At 44.3% G+C, this 22,498-nt stretch overlaps 1 protein-coding gene across 1 annotated transcript in view; it reads left to right on the forward strand.

Moving 5' to 3' along the window:
• NPAS2 (neuronal PAS domain protein 2) overlaps positions 1-22,498 on the forward strand; it is a 54,514-nt gene that overhangs the window by 18,194 nt on the left and 13,822 nt on the right. The window contains exons 7-14 of the mRNA XM_068421587.1: positions 8,869-8,987; positions 11,341-11,423; positions 12,703-12,809; positions 14,031-14,178; positions 14,781-14,862; positions 15,558-15,699; positions 16,436-16,542; positions 16,722-16,814. Of these exons, the coding sequence (XP_068277688.1) occupies positions 8,869-8,987; positions 11,341-11,423; positions 12,703-12,809; positions 14,031-14,178; positions 14,781-14,862; positions 15,558-15,699; positions 16,436-16,542; positions 16,722-16,814 (881 nt within the window). The remainder of the gene's footprint in view (positions 1-8,868; positions 8,988-11,340; positions 11,424-12,702; positions 12,810-14,030; positions 14,179-14,780; positions 14,863-15,557; positions 15,700-16,435; positions 16,543-16,721; positions 16,815-22,498) is intronic.

The following is a 22,498-nucleotide window of genomic DNA, read 5'->3' on the forward strand; positions in this document are numbered from 1 at the left end:
TCTGCAAAATTTTGGGGAAAGGAGGCAGCACCACATAATTGAGTGCCTGCACCCAGCAACCCTCACTGTGGTGAGGGGTCCCCTGCCACTGGCATCGGAGTGACTGAGGACACTTCCACTCGCCTCCCTCTCCAGCTGCCATTTTACATTCCTCTCCAGCCCTACAGAACCCAATACTCTCCAAAAAAAAAAAAAAAAATAAAAGGAAAGAAATACAGTCAGCGTAGTCGCTAACGCACCACAGTCAGTCTAGGGAAACCATCTTCCACGGGATGAAGAGCAGGCTTCCACCTCACCTGTTCCCTAACAAACAGATTGCTGCACGGCCATTAGTGTCAGAAATGAAATACTCTTTTATTACTTTCCCTTCTCCCGCCTGCCCAAGTTTGCTTTAGTTACTTGCCTGATTGAACTCCAGAGTGGCATTTCCAAAGTTGCTGGTATTGTTCCAAATAATAGGTCATCCTAGCAAAAAATTCCCCACCGTGCTTTCCAAAAACCACACGCCACACTGCGAAAAAAAATGTCCCTGTCCCCGTTTAACTTTCTGCTCTTGCTCCACATGACTAGAATAGAAACCTACGTGCAGGATGGAGATATGTATTTCTTGTTTGGTGCCATCTGATTTGAGGCTTTATTTGTATAAAAGATGTAACTGCCTGTATGCTTTCTAGTTTGAATGAAGCTAAATGCAGCTGCCTGACAGACGCGTGCACCAAGCTGTTCTGTTTTCTAGAGCAGAAACCGGATTTCAGATGCTGACTCATAAGGATACATTTCTACCAGGGGAATTTCTGATCCATTTTCTTCAAGGATTTTCAGCCTTTTATTTTGGTGTGACCTTAATATTGCCCTCTTACCCATTAGGATTTCATATCCCAGCATTTGTATCAGTGGCTATTTGTCAGAAGAAAGATAAAACTTGCATTACAGATATCTTACCTAGCTTAATGCATATAAACTAAATGGGAACATATTGATTTCAGAAGACACAAAATCATTTTCCAAAGACTCCAGCTTATAGCTTTCAAATAGGACATGTGCCTTCTGCTTCAATTTTTATTTTTTTTTTTCTTTGTGCCACCTTTCTCTAAATCTTCCACTTTATCTTGTCTCTTCCAATTTGTTCCTGTCTCTCCTTCTGGTCAGTGGGGAGGGGATGGCCCTTGCCCCCGCTCTGTGAGATGGTGCCTCCTGGCACCCTTCCCCTCTCTCCGGTGCAGAACAGCAGCTTGCCCATCCTGACTGTAGTTTCCCCAGTTCGGTGCAGAGCCTGGTGGAAATACTTGGTTCACCAGTGTGTCCCCAGCACTGCTCCCCCTTGGCCGGGGGTCACCCCCATGGCCCCCTCTGCACCCCCCACCAGCCTGGCTCTTAATCCAGCCCCGAAATCACCTCCCAGCAAAGTTGGAAGCGAGTGCACTGGACTTGCGATGTAGCAGCAGCAAACTCTGTTTGCTTGGGAGCTGATAACCTTGGGCCAAGGACAGAGCGAGCAGCTGGAGGAGGGTGCAAACCTCCGAAGCGGCTGTTGTTAGCTCCACCGGGCTTCTTGCGTCATCCGGCTGCACCCTGAGCAAGGCAAGGAGGACATCAGGTCAAGCGAGCACCGTATGAACGCAGCCGCCCTTTGGGCAGCTTTCCAGCCCCAGGGCTGGGGGCAAGCAGCTGCGCTTTGGCACAGAGACTTGTGGTACGGACACCTTTGAGCATCTGATGGGCGCAGCAGTGGGCTGGGTTCCTGCCTCTGCTTGGCCCCCCACGCCCCAGGGTGCCCCCATTATTGGGCACTGTCCCCCCAGCCCACGCACCCCAGGGCTGTCACCTGCTGGACCTGCCGGTAGTTGCTCTCTTCTTCCTCACATTAAACAAATACCTGTTCTCCAGCCAGAACCCCTCCAGTTGTGAGACCAAGCAGGCAAGAAAGATAGATAGTGGTGGGAAGGATGGTGTGGGAGAGATGTATCACTGACAGGGCAGTGCTCATCCTACGTGCGTAGGATCAACTGGCCCCAAATCCTGCTTTCCGGAGGTGTTTGTGGAGGCAGGAGGCTAAGCTAAAGATAAGAAAAGAGTTAGCTGAGCATACTGTGGGGGGAGAAAGACAGAAATTGCAAATTAAGCTTAATTAGCAGGAGACATTCCTTACGAATGTATTCAAGAATGCTTTTCCCTGTAGCTTTTCACAGCAGTGGAAGTGTGAGCATGTTTTTACACATGGGAGACTGATACAGCATGTTCTTCTCTAAATACAAATCTCTGCTGTTCCTTTTTAGCTGCCCGACCCCAAATCCTACCTTTGTTTCCAACGGTTTGCTGAGCATCCTCTGAGTCCACCTTGCCTGCACGTTCCTGCCGCAGGGACGCCTGAGCCCCTGGGGCCGGGGAAGCTCTTTTATCCCTGGGCAGGCTGTATCCCATCAGGATACTTAACTATTCCATTCTCATTAATGTAGGGTCGTGGCAGTGACAGTCTTAATGAATCGTTCACCTTTCCTTCTCACTTAACCTTCGCTAATGTTTTGAAGAACTGGTAGGTCTTTTTTTACCCTCTTGAACAGAAATGTCACTAGCTTTATTCTACTTCCACATAACCTTTTACGTAACCTCCCTTGAATTATCAGCTTCTGAGGCTCATTTTATTATTGCTCATTGCTCGTATAACGGTGGTGCATGGGGGAAGGGGTCATGCATGCTGGGGTCCCAGTGACCTTGTCCCGCTCCCTCCTCTCTCATACCTTCTCTATTAATTGCATTGTGACTTGTGGCTGAGAACATCATATAGGGACGGGTTTGAACGGATTAATTTGAAGGACTGAGGCTTAGAAAGCCAGTTAGGGGCTTAGCTGCTCTCCCTAACTTTAGTGGGAGCTCTAGGGCTTTAAAGGCTGTTGTACTATAACACTGAGATGCCAAAGAGAGGGTTTTTTCTACTAAAGCAGAACAAATACCTGATATCTACAAAGGTCACTTGTGACCAGGATTGCCATCAGGGAGCCAGATCACGCACAACCTACATGGAACCCATGCTGTTCCCCCAGAGGAGCAGTCACTGGCACCTTTACCCCAATCAAGAAGGGGCAGGGAGATGCATGTGCAAGCTCCAGATGTTGCCTGGGAAAGTTCACATAGCTCACGGCATGTGTTCAGTCTTTCAGAAGATCACCCTCCCTAGAGCTCCTGGGCTCAGCTATAGCTGGAGGCTAGAGGAACTGCACAGCCCAGTGCCAAGGTTAGCAGAAGGGTCCACACTTAGGCTGGTCCCAGGGATGGTGTGCAGGAAACCATACTCTAACCCCTGCTGCAAGGACATTTCTGCACCAGGGATGTGACACGAGCTGCCTGCACATGAGCGAACTGCCCTCGAATTAGCTGTGCCCAAGCGAGAGCGGCCGACCAACGAAACAGCAGTGCAAGCTGTGCGGAGTGACTGCATGAGTCACTGGCTGTGCTAAATCAAATACAAGAGATTTGATTTTCCATTTGGGAGGATTATATAATCATCATTAATTAAGCTTCAATGAGAAAAGCAGGACTGTAAGCTGATGTGAAGACTCAGTAGTCCCTTGAGAGGAGGGGAGGTGACCCATGGGCCACTCAGAAGAGGAAGGTGGAGTTCCCTCTTTGCCTCTATGAGAAATGCCTACTTGCTCTCAGAGCAAAAGTTTGGTTTTTTTTATTTGCGAATAGGAACTCTTTCCAATATTTTATATATTTCAGATTCTGGTCCTGTAGTCCAGATTTTAACAAGAGAGACGAATATATGCAAATATCTGAGGGAGCTAAGTGCCATCACTGTACCTGTTGACCAGTAGTACGCGATAAGGGGCAGAGTCATGTCAGCACCCCCAATGAATAATGCAGTGGCTCCCATCCAGTTTTGCCTGAGAGCTGAAGGGGAAGGCAAGTAACAAAGATAACCCTCCAAAAAGTCCAAGGAAATGCTTAGCTACCAGTATAAAATGTCAAATTAAAGGAGAATAAATTATTTTACAAAGCCACTTAATAGCTCACTCTGATAAGAAAAGATAAGGTGGGCTGGATTTCTCTCTCCTGTAAAAATTGTTTGTACATTTGTAAATGGAAAAAGATCTCTCATAATTATATAATATTATATATTATTATTATGGCCATTATAAGCCATATTATAATGGCTTTGGTATCCTGTTTCTGAGGTGACATATTTGCTTAAAAAGTCCTGAAAGGGACAAAGACAGAGTCCTGCCTTTCAAAGCGTTCACCAATATTAAAAAGAACCACCACCACCTTTAAAGTGGCAGATCCATCCTTTCATCCAAAATGCCTGCAGTTTTCCTCTTAAAGGAGGAGATAACCATTATGTGAAAAGAGTTCCTGATCAACTAATATAATTAAATATTCTAGTAGAATTTAAAATTGTGCATTTTTGTTCCCAATGGAAACTCGGGAAGTATCTGCTTACTGGATGCTAATAATAGCAGATACTCTACTGTTAGCTGATATCTCTTAGAGATAAGAATAACCATCAAGAAAATTATTATGCTGGGGAGAAAAAAAATCTTTTCACTCCCAGAACAATTAATTCAATCTGAATTCCTTTTTAAAAGAAATAAACAGACTTATACAGAAGATACATTGATCTTGAGCCTCCATAAGCATATGCAGAAACATCTGATAAGAAGAATAACTCCAACTGAAATGAATGTTTTGATCAGAACCGACAGCCACATATTATTATTTACTATTAACAATATTGTAGAAGCTGCCGCTAGCAATCTGCAGCGCTTATGCCGGGCTCTCTGTGGGCACTTAAGAAAAAAGGCACCATTCCCTGTCCTAAAGAATTTACTTGGGATTCATATCAACAGAGTATGGCGAGGGAAGAAACAGGAGGAGGAAAGGGGAGAGAGGAGATCAAAGTAGACAAGTGATGTATGGACACCATCACTGCTACTCATCCGAAGCTATTGAGTGCAGTCCGGCTTGCCACTAGCACTTTAGATTTCTTCATTATATATATTAATTGCTGAATATTCTGTTTATCTGTGATCTGAATTTATTTATATGAAATATCTTGATTTTATTCTGGTCTGATTGGCTTGTGTTTTTTGAAATCACTGTTGAGTTTGTTTGACCGTGACTAAGACTGGTTCTTTAAACATTAACATCTCCTGACAAAATAGGAAGGGATTTCTTCTTTCAAATGGCATAGATAAGAGGTTTGCTGTTATAGGAAGAATACATTTTAAACATCCTAAGTTAAAATAAGATGACCAAGCAACTTACTGCTGTACTGTTATTAACTGAATAATGTGGCATCTGGGTTTTTTTAAACATGTTTTTGTTCATTCCATGTGACATGATTTGTATCCCTAAGGATAAAAATCTTTTTGTCTATGGTAGTTAAGGGCTTGGTTCCTTATATGTATTACTTATTTTTAACATCTTGTCCTTAGTGTCCTGGTCTTTTTTTAAAAAAAAAACCAAAACCAAACAACAACAAAAGCCCCCTGTATACAGGCAAATCAGTTTCTTTCTATCTTCTTACATGATATTTGCAGGTAATTTAATACTTCTTCTGCAAAAGAATTTTGTGGTAACTCTAGAAGCAGCAGGTCTGATAGGCAACCACAAAAACTGTTACAATTCATGCTAAGGAGCATCAGCTAACTGATATATGTGAGAGAACTGTTTCACCTTTCTGATTATGTATTTAGCTTTGTCACACGACCTTCTAATTCCCTACTCAGGATATTCTGGCTAGATCATTTAATTGTGAAACGCACATGCCCTCATTTACCCAAGCTCACCTGTTTATAGCCAGCTTAACATTTTCATCAGGCGCCTTCTGACAAAAGCACTCCAAGACCCGTATTTGACTTATAAATGTTAACATCATCATAGCCTCAGGCTTCATCCTATATTTTCGATTCCACTATTTTTCTGTGGTGCTCTCAGAAAGTTCACTACTGAACTTTGCTACTACAGGATGTTGTGTGTTTCTTTTAAAGAGACTTGGAGAATTATGAAGTATGATTTTTCAGAAGACATGCTTGAAAGATTATGCCAGGATTTATTTTTTTCTAAATTCATCTAATGATCTCTTTTTTTAACTAAACTTTAAAATTTATCAACAAAAAAAGCTGAAATTTGCTGATCAGCTGCAAGAGCAAAACAAAACAGGTCATGCAGATAGAGCTGTGAAAAGAACAGATACCAACAAAATAAGTCAGGAAGCAAAGTAATTCAGAAAAAAAATGTGGGATTTTTTTCTTTCAGTTATTGTAGTTATTATTTTCAGATCAACGTGTACATTTCAAGGTGGTGGCTACCTGCCTGCATCATCGAGGCTTTTAGTGCTTTGGGCTTTGTGAAGGGCAGCTGACTATGGAGATGGCACAGTAGCTGTTCAAAGACTGGATGACTTTCAGCCAAGCCAGCTCTGGCTCATCTCCTTGGGCTTATTCATTCACTGCTGCTAAGTTCAACATTCCCAAATGTTGTGATGAAATCCTAAATTTACTACATAGCTGTCCTATATGATAATTACTACCCTTTTAGTATTGCATTTACCTCTTGGAAATATAATCCTATTTTGTAAATTGCCACATTCAGGGATGTATTCTGCTCTCTTCTGGGAATATGTCTCATGCTCATGGCTGTTTACATCAAACAGCTGATGTAAAAAAGCCATCCGCTCTCTTTGGTGCGACTTGGTCTCTACTGGGCATTTCTTCTGCAACTGGTGTCTTTTGCAAGCCCATGGGTTCACTAACTAGGTTAACGTACCATACCTGTACTTCAGAGGCTGAATGGGCTTATCTTATTTTCGTATCTTAGAGCCCAGCCTGCAAACATTTGCTACTGAACTTCGCTGTTACAGAGAGAAACGGTCCCGTTGACTTCAAATATGACAACATATTACGTAGTAAGCTTGGAAGTAACTTTTCACAATGCCCTTAATGTGGGTTTATAGCAATATCATTAATTTTTAAACATGACTGACTACAGAAATCAACAGACTTGCACAAAATAATCATATCAGAGAAGAACCAATAACTCTTTACTCAGGCTTCCGTTTCCTGTAGCTCCTAACTCTTCTTTTTTTTCCACCTCTTGTATTAATAATCCCATAGAAGCCCTCGTATATGCACATAACCTCAGGAGCAGAATGGGAATACATATTCCTAGAAAGTCCCCAGAGCAAGTGTGCTTTGCTGGTGAAAGGAGAATTTTGCCCATATTTTTTATCTTAATATCCAGTCAGCTATGCCCTCCAGACTCAACTGCAAGAGAGGGCTGTAATCTCTGTGGATGTTCACATCTCCATTGCCTCCTCAAATGAGAAATCTTTCTTCCCCTTTTTGGTGCAATACATACTGTGCATACAGTGGCCTAAACCAGTTAATCGCAGGTGTGAATTCTCCTCAGAGTACTTATTTTCCTGTCTCATACCCTGTGATCCTTGTTATCAGCTATATATCATTGTTCTAAGGCTTCTAATAGGTTGAATTGGGTTCCAAAAGTACCTGTGATAAGTTGAGACTTCTTCCATCTCTAGAACTATGCTAGTGAACTAAAGCCCAGTGCAGAAGCACCCCAGAATAAAAATTGCTAGTGATCTCCTCCCCAGATAGACACAAAACTCTTCATTTCCACAGGAATGGACATGCTTATCCTTGCTTTGTCCTGTGCAACAGAGACAAACTGTAGAAAACTTCACAAAGTTGGACATAGGGGCCTACTAATAAGGAAAGACAGTTTCATATTAGCATTAATCCCTACTAGCATTAGATCAACTCATATTGGAGAACTCTGGCTGCTAGATGGGACCTTCTCTGCCCCATGGGGGATAGTCGGCTGGGCAGGACAAGAGCCCACGGGGCCAGCCCAGTTCCCACTGCAGCTTAGCACGCATTTTTCTTTCATTGCTGTGGGATTACCATCTCCAAACAGCTCGAATTTAGATGAAGAATTTGCATTGTGTCATTCTAACATGGGACTGTGAGCTAGCTTAAGGCAACACGTTGTTTTGGCAACGCATCTTTGTGGCAGGAGGTGCTAGTGGGCCCTCAGAGCAACACAAGAGCCATGCAATCACGAGGGACACAGATAAAAACCCATACACAAAATCTGTAGCCACATCGCATCCAGTTTTTCCTTCTGCCCAGTGTTTCAGGAGACAGCAGACCATCTGCAGACTCACCAGAAATGCCCAGCTCTGGAAGCCAGTGCCATACATGGGGTCTTCTTTGCTCTTAGAATCATAGAAGCATAGAATCATAGAATCATTTTGATTGGAAAGGACCTTTAAGATCATCGAGTCCAACCGTTAACCTAGCACTCTTTAAAACAAGAACTTGAGCAAGCTGGGGACTGTTCTCCTTCGATGCAGAAGGGGAAGGTGTGCTTCAGCAGCCAAGAACCACAAGCAGCCTCTTGCTAGCTCGATGAAGCCTCACTGGCTGTGGGCCCCAGCGCTTTGCCACTGATGACTTGACGAACTCTCTTCAGCTACCTCCCTTGCCAACACTTTTTTTTCACTGCCTCATGGAAGTTAGGGCACTAGGCATGCCACAGCATATATTTTTTACTTGTGAGTGGTGAAAAAGAGCAATTGGATGCATGTGGTTTCTTTCCAGAAAGCTGGTTTATGCTCTGTAATAAGGTTTGGCCTTATTTTTATCAGGATTAACCTGTAAGATTCATACTTGAAGTTAAGCGCTGATGTCTGACTTGGATTTAAATATATGCATATCAGCTTTAAAAGCTTTTAGAGCACTTCTTTGAATGAAATTAATATTAGTACGCTTCAAGTGTGCAAAATGTTCATGGAGAGCAAATCTCATATGAGGCATGACTCCGGGTCCTGTTTTTTTCGCTACCTAGTGCCTAACTCCACTTGCAATGGCTTTGATGAGGCTGTCCCAAGGGCTTACAGAACATCCCCAGGAAAGCAGGTCTGCTTCGTCGCGACTGTCCGTTTGGCAACGCCTCAGTTTTTAAAGGTAAGTGCATGTCCTGGATCCCATTCATTTCAGAACTTCTCAAAACACTTTCAAACATGGGGGTGACATGCAAAGTTCTTAATTTTGCTAATTGAACGGATTACAGATATCACATTTCATGCATAAAAATCCGGTGAAGAGGATTATCAGTGCGAGCCAGGATCTGCAGAAGTGATGTCACTTCTGCCTCCCTTGCACAGGAAATGGGAACCCTCGTTGCATTAGGAATTGCAAAGTCACTTTGAAATTGGGTTCTTCGTTGCTGCTTTCTGTTCCTGCAATGGGACAGTGTACAGATGGCCACCAATGCTTTCATTTGTGCCCCTCGGTGGTTTTGGGTGACTGCTGCTAGTTGTCCTCCTCCTAAATCCCAGGAGTAAGGTAATTGCTTCTGGAAATAAGGATAGACCACCCAACCCTTGTGCCTGGCATTGTGGTTCCCTAATTAACAAATGTGACCTACTGCATTAGGCGTCCTGTCCTCAGAGGTTAAAAGATTAAAAAGTCTAATTGAGACCTATCTGGTATGAAATCATTGCTCCCTTGTCCTGGCTCCATTACTGCTCAGGGACCTGAAGGGCACTCTCGACTGATTCATGGCCCTGGCAGGCAAGTAGAGTCCCTTCTGGGTAAGTAAGTGAGGACACTTTCCATAAATCTTAACCATAGAAATCATATTAGCAGAGGAGGCTGGAGTTAAGGTTCTCTGGGAATCCTGAAAGCAACTTCCTTTGTCTTTGGGTAGCTAACATCTCAAAATAAACAGGGAAACAAAAATGGTCTGCAAAAGGCAATGAACTGCCCAGTGCTAGTGGGGAGAAGCTTCCTTGCTGCCAGGAAACCCTGAGCACCGATCTCTTCAGTTCACCTGGGTGACTCATTTAACCCCTCGTCTTGACTTTCTCTAAAATGAAGGCAAAAATATTTATCTGACTGGCTGAGCAAGGCAAAATCAGCATTTTGGTTGCACGCAGCAATGTTTGCATGTTGCACCTTGAATATTAGTGTATGTTCTTGGCATCAGCATGGATTTTGGTGTAAAGTGGAGGAGGGGAGAGAGGAATTTAAGGTATGTGTGAAGCCTTTTGCCACTGTACACTCAGCAACTTTAATCAACTTTGTGAGTATTGATATGTATCAAAGAAATGCTTGATGGCAGCGCACCTCAGCTTTTCCTTTTGTCCCAAGAGGGTTTATAACACTCGTGCTCTGAAACACTTCTGTCCCCAACAGCGAGAGCTGAGAGAGATGTGGTGGTGGAGACGATGGGAGGGTGTCATTGAGCCCACAGCACAGGGGGGCGTGGCACCAGGGAGCAGGGGGACAACAGTGTTAGGGGCCAGCAGGCAGGCTGTCCTTACCAGTGATGATGGAGACCCTCCTGCAGGAGAGACATGGGGGACACAGTAACCCTGGGTGCCACCAAATCCTGAGCGCTGATGCTGCCAAGTCTCATCCAGGGGTCTGCAGGCTGACAGCTCGTGGAGCTGGAGTTGCCCCTGCAAACCACCAGTGGGAGAGGAGAGGTCGGCAAAGGGGAGCTACGAGCCAGCTGGGAGCCAGCCGTGGGGCACGCAGCCAGCCCCAGCCCACGCACGGATGTGCGCCATGGTGCCATCCTTCCCCCCGCTTCCTACCTCCACCTAACAGCTGATCCTTGCCAACTAGATCCTGATCCCCATCCCTCTGGGCCAAGGATGCCCTGCCTCACAGGCAGCCCTGTGCCGTGCCTCATGTACTTCACTTATGAATTACCATTCTCGTGAGTGTTGAGGGCTGCTGTGAGTCTTAAGGGCCAGCTGCTTCTTCACTGCAGGAGTGAAGCACAAGGCAAAACCTCTGCCTTTCACCCGCCTGAGGGGCCCCGCACAACCTGCCTGCCTGAAAAGGCATTTCTGCCTCCACAGCGCATAGTGCCCTCAGATATTGAATGGAAAGGAGAGTGTCCAAAACGGCCAGGAAAGGGCAATGGGTATCTTAAGTAAAAGAAGAGAGCAAGAAAAGATGTGGCAAACCCAGGTGGGACCAACCACAGGCTGGATGCTGGAAAGGGGCATTGCTCCTCGGGGCCATGGGGAGCACAGCCCTCACACCCCCGGCGCTGCTTCAAAGCCATAAAAACTTCGGCACCCCAAGGAACAGTCATGGCTCTTAAGTCCATGTGCATCACAAGTTCTTCTCCCCAAATCCTGCAAAAATGTTGACATTGATAAATACCATCAGTCTCTGGAATTTCCAGAAAACGTGAGAATCCTCTGTTCTTATACACCGCGTATTTATAGCTAACAAAAGCTAGATAAAGGGGAGGGGTGAAGCTGCAACTCTCAGTAAGTCAGTTTTCTTCACCATACAGGAGATGTGCATTGTGGAAGAACCTCTAGAAGAATTCACATCAAGACACAGTCTGGAGTGGAAATTTTTATTCCTGGATCACAGGTTGGTGACAGGAAAAGCACTCCCCGTTGTGTTCGGTGCTTGCCTACTGCTATTTTCATAAGTGCAATTCTCTCAAATAGTGTTACGTTTCACATCTAAACAGGAGGGCAACCACTGAAATTCCTACAAAAGATGATATTTACTGTTTTGCCCTGCATTCATTTTCATCAGTCTTTTAAAACAAAACTAGTCTGTTTCTCAGGCCAAATTTGTGATTAGCTTGTTCTTGGTTCCTTTAAAAATATCAATGGCCCAAAGACTGTCACACGGCAAAATCATCTAATTATTATACAGCTACGGAAATTATTCTTTCCAAATCCAGCCACTGATTGTGTGTGTGCAATTCCCACCGAGTTATGGAGGGAAAATCTGCGCTGGCCTGAGGCAACTGTGCTGGCAAAGGTACAAAGCAACTGCCTCATCACTCCACGGACAAGCTCTGCAGACACCCAGAGGGAAGTGGCACAGATGATCTCCCCTCCTACCCCCCTAGTCCCGGCAGACGATGGCTTCCTATCGCCTCGCCACACGTTTTCCCCTGTGCAGGGACTGCAGGAGCTGCATAGAATCATAGAACTTTAGAATTGTTTTGGTTGGAAAGGACCTTTAAGATCAAGTCCAACCATTAACCCAGCACTGCCAAGTCCACCACTAAACTATGTCCCTAAGCACCACATCTACTCGTCTTTTAAATACCTCCAGGGATGGGGACTGTACCACTTCCCTGGGCAGCCTGTTCCAATGCTTGACAATCCTTTTGGTGAAGAAATTTTTCCTAATATCCAATCTAAACCTCCCCTGGTGCAACTTGAGGCCGTTTCCTCTTGTTTTATCGCTTGTTACCTGGGAGAAGAGACCGACACCCACCTCGCTACAACCTCCTTTCAGGCAGTTGTAGAGAGCAATAAGGTCTCCCCTGAGCCTCCTTTTCTCCCAGCAGAGCCCCTGACCAAGGAACAGACAGGGGATGGCTCCCTCACAGCAGGTTCTTGTGTGAAGGTCCCTGAGAAGTTGAGTTGCTTTCCATAACCACATTTTCCCTGGAAAGATGGGGTTGTCATGGCCTTTTCCTGGGGGGACGGTGCCCACTGGCACTGCCATGCCCAGCCGGACATCCTGGGTACAAGGTGGGGGAAAGTCACAACCTGGTCACCTGGGAGGGATGACTTTACACGGATGAGCTCAAGCAGATCTGGGCTTTTTACATATCCATGTCAACATGCAGAACTGCTGTTTCTTTTGTGGTTTATGAATTCACTTATATTGTGCCTAACCACAGAGCACCGCCGATTATAGGATACTTGCCTTTTGAAGTGCTGGGTACTTCTGGCTACGACTATTACCATATAGATGACCTAGAGCTGCTAGCAAGGTGCCATGAACACTGTAAGTATTGCATAGCCGAGGTTTCTGTGGAGTCACTGGGGCACCTCTTTTCAGTGAAATGTAATTTCAGTTAAAATTGGTTTAAACTTGGAAGGGGAGGTTTGACCCTTGCCTCACGCCTGTATGTCTTAGCAGAGCTATAGCAGATTGGGGGCACCGCAGCTGATGATTGATGTCTGGGCCAGACTTATCGAGCTCTAAAAAGAGCAATTTTTACCTTCCGTATCCCCAGAAGCAGTCAGCGAGACTCACTGAATGGATAAAATACACCAGATTAGACCCCCCATTCTATTAGTAAAGAATATACAGGAATAGTTCAAGCAATCTCAGAGGAGATCCTTTTCTGTGACGTTCTTGCGGATTATTTACCCTAATGTTGTTCACCAAGTAGTTGGGATTACCTGTTATTATTTAAATATAGTCTGTTAAGATTTAATTGAAAAACTCTTTCACTACATAAAGAAAATGAGGTAATCCTTTTCAAAGATTTGCTTACAGAACTGGCTGGAACATCTCAGCTTACCACCTCTGGGTGGCCCAAAAATATCCCGTCAACATTAGTTTTCATATGTTGACATTAAAATATAGAAAGGCTAAATATGTGCATGTTTGGGAACCCCTTGAAATCACTGGGGAAGAAAAGCAGAGATTAATTTTGTCCATGAATCTTTAAAACCTTCAGTACACTCCAGTTTACCGCACTTTGAATTCTTGTCAGTCTGGGGATTTTCTTTCAGTTTCAAATGTTTTTTGTCTTTGCACAATGTTATCTCCTATACTCGCTTCATTCTGAATCCGTCTGCACGCAATACTCATCTTTTCAAGCATTTTTATGCTGTACTTTTCTGCTATAGAACTTTAGATGATCACTCTTAGAAATTAATCCCAGATGCCTAATTAAGCAGTATGTGATCAGCACATAAACGAGGGTGAGATCTACCTTTAAATTGTAGCAGACCATAAAGCATTGGTGTCCAAAGTTAAGGTTCATTGTACTGTGTAGGAATGTACCATTGAAAGTGTCAGAAGAAGATACCTGCTGATCTTTATGATTTTTGCTCTATCACAAGACTGACAGGACCACTAACTCAAAAGGTGCTTAGAGTCCTGTCTCCCTTGGGAATCAGTGGGACCACAGATATTTTTGTCACTCTCTTCACATTTCACGTCACTTTTACATTGCAAATTGTGCTACAAGCTGTGTGTGTTTTCTGCTGACAGTGATGCAGTTTGGCAAGGGGAAGTCGTGCTGCTATCGGTTTCTGACCAAAGGACAGCAGTGGATCTGGCTCCAGACCCATTACTATATCACCTACCACCAGTGGAACTCCAAGCCAGAGTTCATTGTGTGCACACACATGGTGGTAAGGTATGGAAAATCATATCAACCGACGGGAACATAAAGGACAGTAAGATAAGGGCAGCCTCATGACTGCCAAAGTTTTATCTTAGAAACATGACATCTTTTATGTAACAAAAACGAAGACTGAACTCTGAGGGAAATATGTTCATTATAGAAAAAGTGATCAGGCTAAACCTTACTTTATGCTAAGCTTGATTTGTCAGTCATGAGTTTAGGGGCAGATTAACTGTTGCATTTCTCTATTTTGTGCAAAAATAGGGAATAGACAGATCCCTTAACTATTCACTTCCTCTAATCCTTACATTGTTTTTAAAGAGATGCATGGAAGCTTTGCAATGAAGTCATAAAGTGGTTGTAGGATGTGAACTTGACCTTTATATATACTGCTTTAATATAATTCTTGACTTCAAGAAGATAGGAACAGAGCAAAAACTGAAAATTAAAACAGCCTCTCAAATGTTATTCAGTAGCATTTGACTTAAGTGATTTTTCAGCTGTTCATTTAACCTATAAAATGTTACAATAATTTGTTCCTCCACTTGCTTAAAGCACATTTTATGAAATATAACTATACCATGTTGATACATGGAATTATATTTTCCGTTCAGTTATGCAGATGTTCGGGTAGAGAGAAGACAGGAGATGGGCTTGGAAGAAGTGTCCTCAGAGGCTGTGTCCTCAGCACTAAAGGTACAATGAGAAAAGCTTTTTTCATGAATATATGCAGTAATCACAACTTGTTCCGATGTTAACATCAGCGAAGGCTCCAGCGTGGTCTTTCTGAGTGGATTCCCCCAACTTCAGAATTCATTGCTCACTCGAATAATTTTAAAGTAAATTGGATAAGCTCATGAAAGGATAAACCTGGAGATCAGTAATAGCCACAAATTAAGTGGAACATGGGCAGGGGCAATGTGAGATATCTCCACCTTTCCTTGGCAAGGTACTGCAGTTTAAAGATTCATTTGGACATGTTCTGGCAATCAGCCTTCTTGGCTACATCAGTCATCTGCTGAGGGAAGAAAGAAAAGCTCCTCCTCAGTGCATGGCTGAGTGTCTCACAGAGGTTGCAGTTGCTGTCACATCAACTGAATGCAAAAGAAAGATTCAGAAAAACATCTGAAGGCACGAAATGACTATGGCAGTAGCTTGCTATTTATTTCCAACTCAGTGATAGCTCTTTGTAAAATGCATTGGTTAGATGCTATTTGGAAGGGACATTGACACGTGTGCCCAGGTCTTCTGCTGGCCTGCCTGGGATTAGTTCTGCTCAAGTGATTTTAGGCCAACCAAAGAACTGGATGTGCAACCATTACTAGATGCATTTCAAAATGTTTTTACCCTGACAGATGCAATAGCTATTCCCTTTTGTTTGTTTGTTTTAGGACAGTGGCTCCAGCTTGGATCCTGAACAGCACTTTAATGCACTTGATATTGGTGCCTCAATCCTCAGCACTAGTCGGACACCTTCAGTATCATCCAAGAGCTCACCAAAATCTTCCCACACACCCAAGTCGGACCCAGCATGTGAGTGGCATTCCTTGGTTACTGCATTATTTTTAATTTAGCCAAGTTACAGAATGTGTGTCTACATACCACAGCTGCTAATTTAAGTTATTTATGAGGTATTGATGATATGTGTTTGTTACTGACAATGAAATGCATAAGCTCAAATGGTAACGTACAAGAGGGAAGGTTCTACTGCAACCACCCATACACTGGAAAATGAGTAGCAGGACTAGCCATGAGTCCTGCTGTTTCAATCTGTTATGAAAATAAGGACTTCTGTCTTCAGATTTGAGGGCACCAGTATGAGCAATACGAGGCTCCTATAGACTTACATGAGTAATAACAGCTTGTGGGTGATTCCCTTCTGGCCAAGATGCAGGATGCTCCAGCCAAGTCTTGAGCACACCTTATACACTTCCTGCTCCCTGGTCTGGAAGAAAAGCCGATGGGCTAACCTAAATTTACAGTTATTCGGCCCATATGAAGGGAGTTCCAGCTGTTTTAGAAGAGCTCTTGGCTCCTTTTTCTCCATTCATTGGAGCACAGAATCATAATCTGTCTCATTTACTTTTATCTTTGCCCAGGCCCTCCATATCAGTTTAATTTTACTGCCATTGAAGTCAACAAGAACAGCTCTGACTCCTGCTGGAATTTAGCCAGGCCGTAATCATTTCTAGCCAGGTCTTGTTGTAACTCCCACTTCAAACGAGGATGATTTCCAGCATGTGAGAACTCACCAGTACTTTTTTTGCAGCTACACCAACAAAGCTGGTTGCAGAGTCTAACACTCCCTTGCCAAGAACACCAAGCATGCAGCAGGATTTATCCGTGCATAGACTCAGTCAACCTACTGCTCTTCAGGTAACTTCACAAAGAGTCATCAAAACAGGCACACAGTATAAAGCATGTGTCACATACACAGCTTAGCAATTAAAACCAACTTACACAAAAGCCATGGCATTAGAAGAAACCTAAAGGAGCCAAACATAAATAAAGTTTTGTTTTGTTTTTTATTTTGTTTTGTTTTGTTTTTAACCCAGCTTTCTTTGCCTTCCCAGCCTCTGTGTGAGCTTCTCCCACAGCAATTGCTGCCTCAAGCAACTCTGCAAAATCAGCCTGCACCTCTGGCACAGGTTAGTTGGGGATTTGGAAGTGGAATAGATCATTTACCTGTCATCTCTTGGTATTTTCTCTCTTCATCTAGTAAATAAATTAATTAATAGGGTCCAGGTCTTTCAGGACTTTTAGGTTTTCTCTTTAGTAGCTAAAATCCCCAAATCCACCAGCTCCCAAACACTTAAAATATTGTAGGTAAGTAATCTGAATTATACACTTGTATGTTTAAACATATATCTGCATGTAGACATTCAGAGCAGAAGCCCAGGTGCATGTAGGCTCAGGGGCACACACACCCCTATTTCACAGGAGGACAAAAAGCAGATGGAAAAAGAGTTTTCAACTTTGCTTCTACAGAATCAGGTCCCATCAAAATCAAAGTCACAATGAGAATTAAAACCAAAAACTAACAAAGACACACAGTCCTTCTAAAACCACCTCTTTGGCTGTGCTGATGCAGAACTAACCAGCAGTAAAGGACACACAAGTTGAACAAAACAAATTTTCTGAGTGTGCCAGTAATGGTGAGGATGCCGCTGGAGACAAGCTCCTCCAATGAAATCTGTTAACCCATATGTCAAAAGCAGATGATCACCCAAAAAGCCACCTCAGTGTTTCATTTGCAGTGGATTTTGAAGGAGAAAATTTGAGTACCATGTTCCCATGACATTGTTTCTCTCCTGTGGTCATGCTGTGATGATAAACCCCATCCTCCTCTGACTTTAGAAATGACAGAGTATTCCTGGACCTAGCCTGCTTCTACCTGATCTCCTTCTATGACAAGATGACCCGCTTACTGGATGAGGGAAAGGCTGTGGATATTGTCTACCTAGACTTCAGTAAAGCCTTTGACACTGTTTCCCACAGCATCCTCCTGGAGAAACTGACTGCTCATGGCTTGGACAGGCATGTGCTTCGCTGGGTAAAAAACTGGCTGGGTGGCCAGGCCCAAAGAGTTGTGATGAGTGGAGTTAAATCCAGTTGGCAGCTGGTCACAAGTGGTGTTCCCCAGGGCTCAGCATTGGGGCCAGTTCTGTTCAATATCTTTATCAATGATCTGGACGAGGGGATCGAGTGCACCCTCAGTAAGTTTGCAGACAACACCAAGTCGGGCGGAAGTGTTGATCCGCTTGAGGGTAGGAAGGCTCTGCAGAGGGATCTTGACAGGCTGGATCGATGGGCCGAGGCCAACTGTGTTCAAAAAGGCCAAGTGTCAGGTCCTGCACTTGGGGCACAACAACCCCATGCACCGCTACAGGCTTGGGGAAGAGTGGCTGGAAAGCTTCCTGGCGGAAAAGGACCTGGGGGTGTTGATCGATGGCCAGCTGAACATGAGCCATCAGTGTGCCCAGGTGGCCAAGAAGGCCAACAGCATCCTGGCTTGTATCAGAAATAGTGTGGCCAGCAGGACAAGGGAAGTGATCATCCCCCTGTACTCGGCACTGGTGAGGCTGCACCTTGAATACTGTGTTCAGTTTTGGGCCCCTCACTACAAGAAAGACATCGAGGTGCTGGGGAGAGCTCAAGGAAGGGCAATGAAGCTGGTGAAGGGTCTGGAGAACAAGTCTTATGAGGAGCAGCTGAGGGAACTGGGGTTGTTTAGCCTGGAGAAAAGGAGGCTGAGGGGAGATGTTATCACGCTCTACAACTACCAGAAAGGAGGTTGTAGCGAGGCATGTGTTGGTCTCTTCTCTCAGGTAACAAGCGATAGGACGAGAGGAAACGGCCTCAAGTTGCGCCAGGGGAGGTTTAGATTGGATATCAGGAAAAATTTCTTCACCAAAAGGTTTATCAAACATTAGAACAGGCTGCCCAGGGAAGTGGTTACAGTCCCCATCCCTGGAGTTATTTAAAAGACGAGTAGATGTGGTGCTTAGGAACATGGTTTAGTTGTGGACTTGGTAGTGTTAGGTTAGTGGTTGGACTTGATGATCTTAAAGGTCCTTTCCAACAAAAACGATTCCATCATTCTATGATTCTATACCACTGGTACCCTGTACTCCCTCACAAGATCCCGGAGCTTCTTTCTGTAGCATATAAAACATATAAAGTCCTGAGGACCTCTGCTTTAAAATAACAAATTCTCATTTATCTTCTATGTTTGATATTCTTTTCACGACTCCACACCAGCATGCAGCGAAGAAACAGCATATCAATTATCTGCTCTGAGCATTCATTTTCTTTTACAGATATTTCTGTCCGTTATTCATTACTGCACTTCCAAACATCAATTAGTTTATTTATTATAAACCCACGCATGCTTTGTTTGACTTTTTTCAACCTCCCCTTCTTCTCCATCAAAGCTCTTTGTGAAGAGATGCCTTTCAGTCATTTACCGAGAGACTCGCTGCCTCACCCCTTCCCAGTAAAACGCTCTTATTGGCACCCCAGCTCCATTTCTTCTCTGCCAAATCAGAGCGCCGTCCAGTTGCACAGACACTGGTTCAGCCTCTTTGCGCTGGCTAAATCTCAGTGAAAGGAAGAGGGCTGATTTGGGTCTGTCTACACAGGCAGCCCTCTTCTCAACAGGCAGCAAAGACACTGCAATGCTCCTTGCAAGGCTCAAGATGGAGCTTCCCTTGATGTGGAGCAGGGAAATAGCACCAGGATGTTGCAGCTCAGGTTGCCGAGGCTCACACCCCATAGAGGTACTTCTGAGAAAGGTAGCAATTCTCCACAGACTTGGGTGATTTTCATAAACTATTAATTGCTTTCTTCAGTTGCTTACCTCCCACTTTAAAATAATAAATGTGTCAGCCTACAGCAAGATAGTCGGTTATTTAAAAGACAAGCTGCCTGCAGCACTGAGTGAGGGATGAAACCCAGGTCCGTGTGCTTCCCACCACGAACATTTCTTCGGTTTCCTAGTTGACCGTTTTGCAGCAGTTTAGCAGCAGAACCCAAGCTCATCACTTTCAGAAACAGCATGTCCGGGCACCCCGCTGCCAGCCCACCAGGAGGAGCTGCACAGGTTGCTCCCCACTGCTTTCCTGCCGCTCGTCCTCAGCTGAAGGTGACCGATGGCAGGAGCTGAAAGGCAGTGTGCCGAGCCTGGCCACGCAGGGCCCCGGCACTCTGATGGGCGTCCTTGGGGCTAACACTCAGCTATGGGTCAGCAGCAGAGGGGAAGGACATTTTAAGCAGCCACGACCACATCTGCAGCAAGCAGCTAGCTGCTGCCTCGGGCACCATCTGCTTGAACTTTGATTAGTTTTATTTCGAGCAAAGGCTGCAATGGTTTTGTCTCCACCAAAATGCGGTTTTAGTGTCTGCCTTACTTGTCTGAATGAACAGATAGCACGGTACTAGATGTCACCTGAATATAAATGGTTTACTTTAAACCAAGTGCTCCCTATTAGAATATTTGTTTGTTTGCCTTCCTCATTGTAATAAATCCCATACAACACAGCGCATGCTGATGACTGAATAATAATTGGCACTAATAATCCGTTTGGGATTGTGCAGGTGTTATTCAGAAGACAGAAAGAACAAACAAGTTGTTCGGTAAGCTGGAAAACTAATGAAACCCGGGTTCCCAGGGGCTGCACCTTGCAAGGCTGGAGCACAGGCCCACCCTTTCCCGCAGGAGGAAGGGACGAGTGGATCCCTGTCTCCTTTGCTCAGCTATAGCTCTCATGAAATTACAGCAACCCGGCATTTTTGAGACTCTCACAACGCTGTTGCATGTCTCTAGCATTGGCCAGAAGGTTGGAAGGTAGGCAGAAAAGAAAGGTTTAAAGGAAACTGAGCTAAAAAATAAATAGTCTTTTTTCTTTACCCAGCTACCTATTGTCATGAAACCTGTAGGAGCAGAAAGTCTCTGAAGTGTCCATCTTTTCATTTGTCACATCTGAAATGGGGGACCATCCCATAGGTCCCCTCCCCCGGCTGCAGCCCCCCAGCACCTAGAGAGAGGGAGTAGCCCTGATGCCCTACAGTAACACCCAGTGGAGAGAAACGCTCCTCCTCGGGCACGGTCCAGCCAGCCTGTTTCAGATGTCCATGCTGGCAGGGAGGAGACACAGCCCAGAAGTGCTGTTCCCTCTCCCTGGGCTGCACAGTCTGTCTGGACCGCCAGTGCTGGTGCATCGAGCCCGGTGGATCGTGCCCATCCCTACCCGAACGCCTGCCGACACGATCCCAAAAGCATCACTTTTGGTTTTTTTTTTAAGAAACCAGACTAAAATTTTTGCTGCGGGGCTTTTGTCTGTGTTAACAAACCTTGATTAAACTGGTGATCCTCTGCAATTCCAGATGTCTCATAGGCTTAGTCTTCCATGTTTGCCTGTATGTGGAAAGCTGGCACTCTTCTGTGTGTAACACGCACTTTTCTGAGGATCCTACAGAAGTTTGTAAATACCCAAGTGAGACAGATAGCAACGTCATCTGGTGCAAATGGTAGAGGTAAAGCTGTGCAGTGTTTTCTGTGAAACATTTTGAATTAAGCTCTTTTAATTTATTATACAATTACAGATTTCTCCCCTAATTAGTAGAGCAGTTAATGATCTTGAGATAAATACTCTCTGGTGCAGGTCAATTGCTGTTAGTGTCTCATTGTACAAAAAACAATAGAAGCTCTGTAATCACAGGGGTCATGGCTAGAGTTATCATCGAATTTGGGGGTTAAAGTGGGAAAGGGGAAAAAGCATAAGAGAAAGTTCCTTGTCTTCTTCCATAATGGCTCTCACTCTACTAGACCAGCTAATTGTTGTTGTTAAGTGTATTAATACAAAGGGCACATGAAAAAGAGAACAAAAAGACAATCCTAGATGAATAGGCTAAATATAAGAAGGTGCTGGAAAAAATTAAGGAATAATAATTTAAAATCAACAGAAATATATTTTTGCATGCAAATTTGCAAAGCAAATTCAAATTCATTGGAAATGGATTTTGTTTCTTATTGAAATATAAAATGATTATGAAATTGTCTGTTATAAAATTCCTTACATTTATTAATTGAAGAAAATCAGGTTCCTTTCCCAAAGTGTCTTCAAGGATTTTGCACATTAATGAAAAGACTGCCATCAGCAAGCCAGGCAGCTTTTGGCTAAAATTGTTTTTGATTCCTTTCTGATAAGGACCCTTTTAAAGACTTAAGAGTAGTCCTCACTAACAGAGTTCATATAGAAAGAATTAGGTTGTAAGACTCGGCTTTTTAAAAAATCCTGTACAGACCCAGCTTAAAGCAGGAATTAGCTGTGTCTCACCTTATCAAGCTATAGCGTCATTCCACTCCTAAAATCAGGGTATGTGGGACTCTTCAGAAACACACCTTCGGACTAGAACAAGCACCACTGGACACCCCTTTGGGTCTCTTGTCCTTGTTCCCAGACATCAGAGGTTTCCAATTGTCCATTCCTCGGGTTAGTACTTTATACATGGACTACAAAAAGAGAGAGACCCAGCTCTGACTTCTCCCCTTTAACACCAATTAGAAGTAACACAAACTTCCCTTCGGCAGCTTTGACACCATTTTTCTGCTCTGGGGGAGGACCAGGTTGCTGATGATGTCTTCAAATGAAGGCAAAAGTGCCGTGGATCATGGCACCAGAGGCCAAGTGCTCACATTATCTCCTTGGGCAAGCGGTGCAAGCTGTGAGCGCTCGCAGATGCCTCTGCCACCGAAGTGGGCTTGGAGGGCCTCTGCCAGCAACTGCATGTGCCACCTCAGCAGCCCTCCTTCCTCCTAAGCAGGGCTGGC

Source organism: Nyctibius grandis, chromosome 2, assembly GCF_013368605.1.
Source record: "Nyctibius grandis isolate bNycGra1 chromosome 2, bNycGra1.pri, whole genome shotgun sequence".
Lineage (NCBI taxonomy): Eukaryota > Metazoa > Chordata > Aves > Nyctibiiformes > Nyctibiidae > Nyctibius > Nyctibius grandis.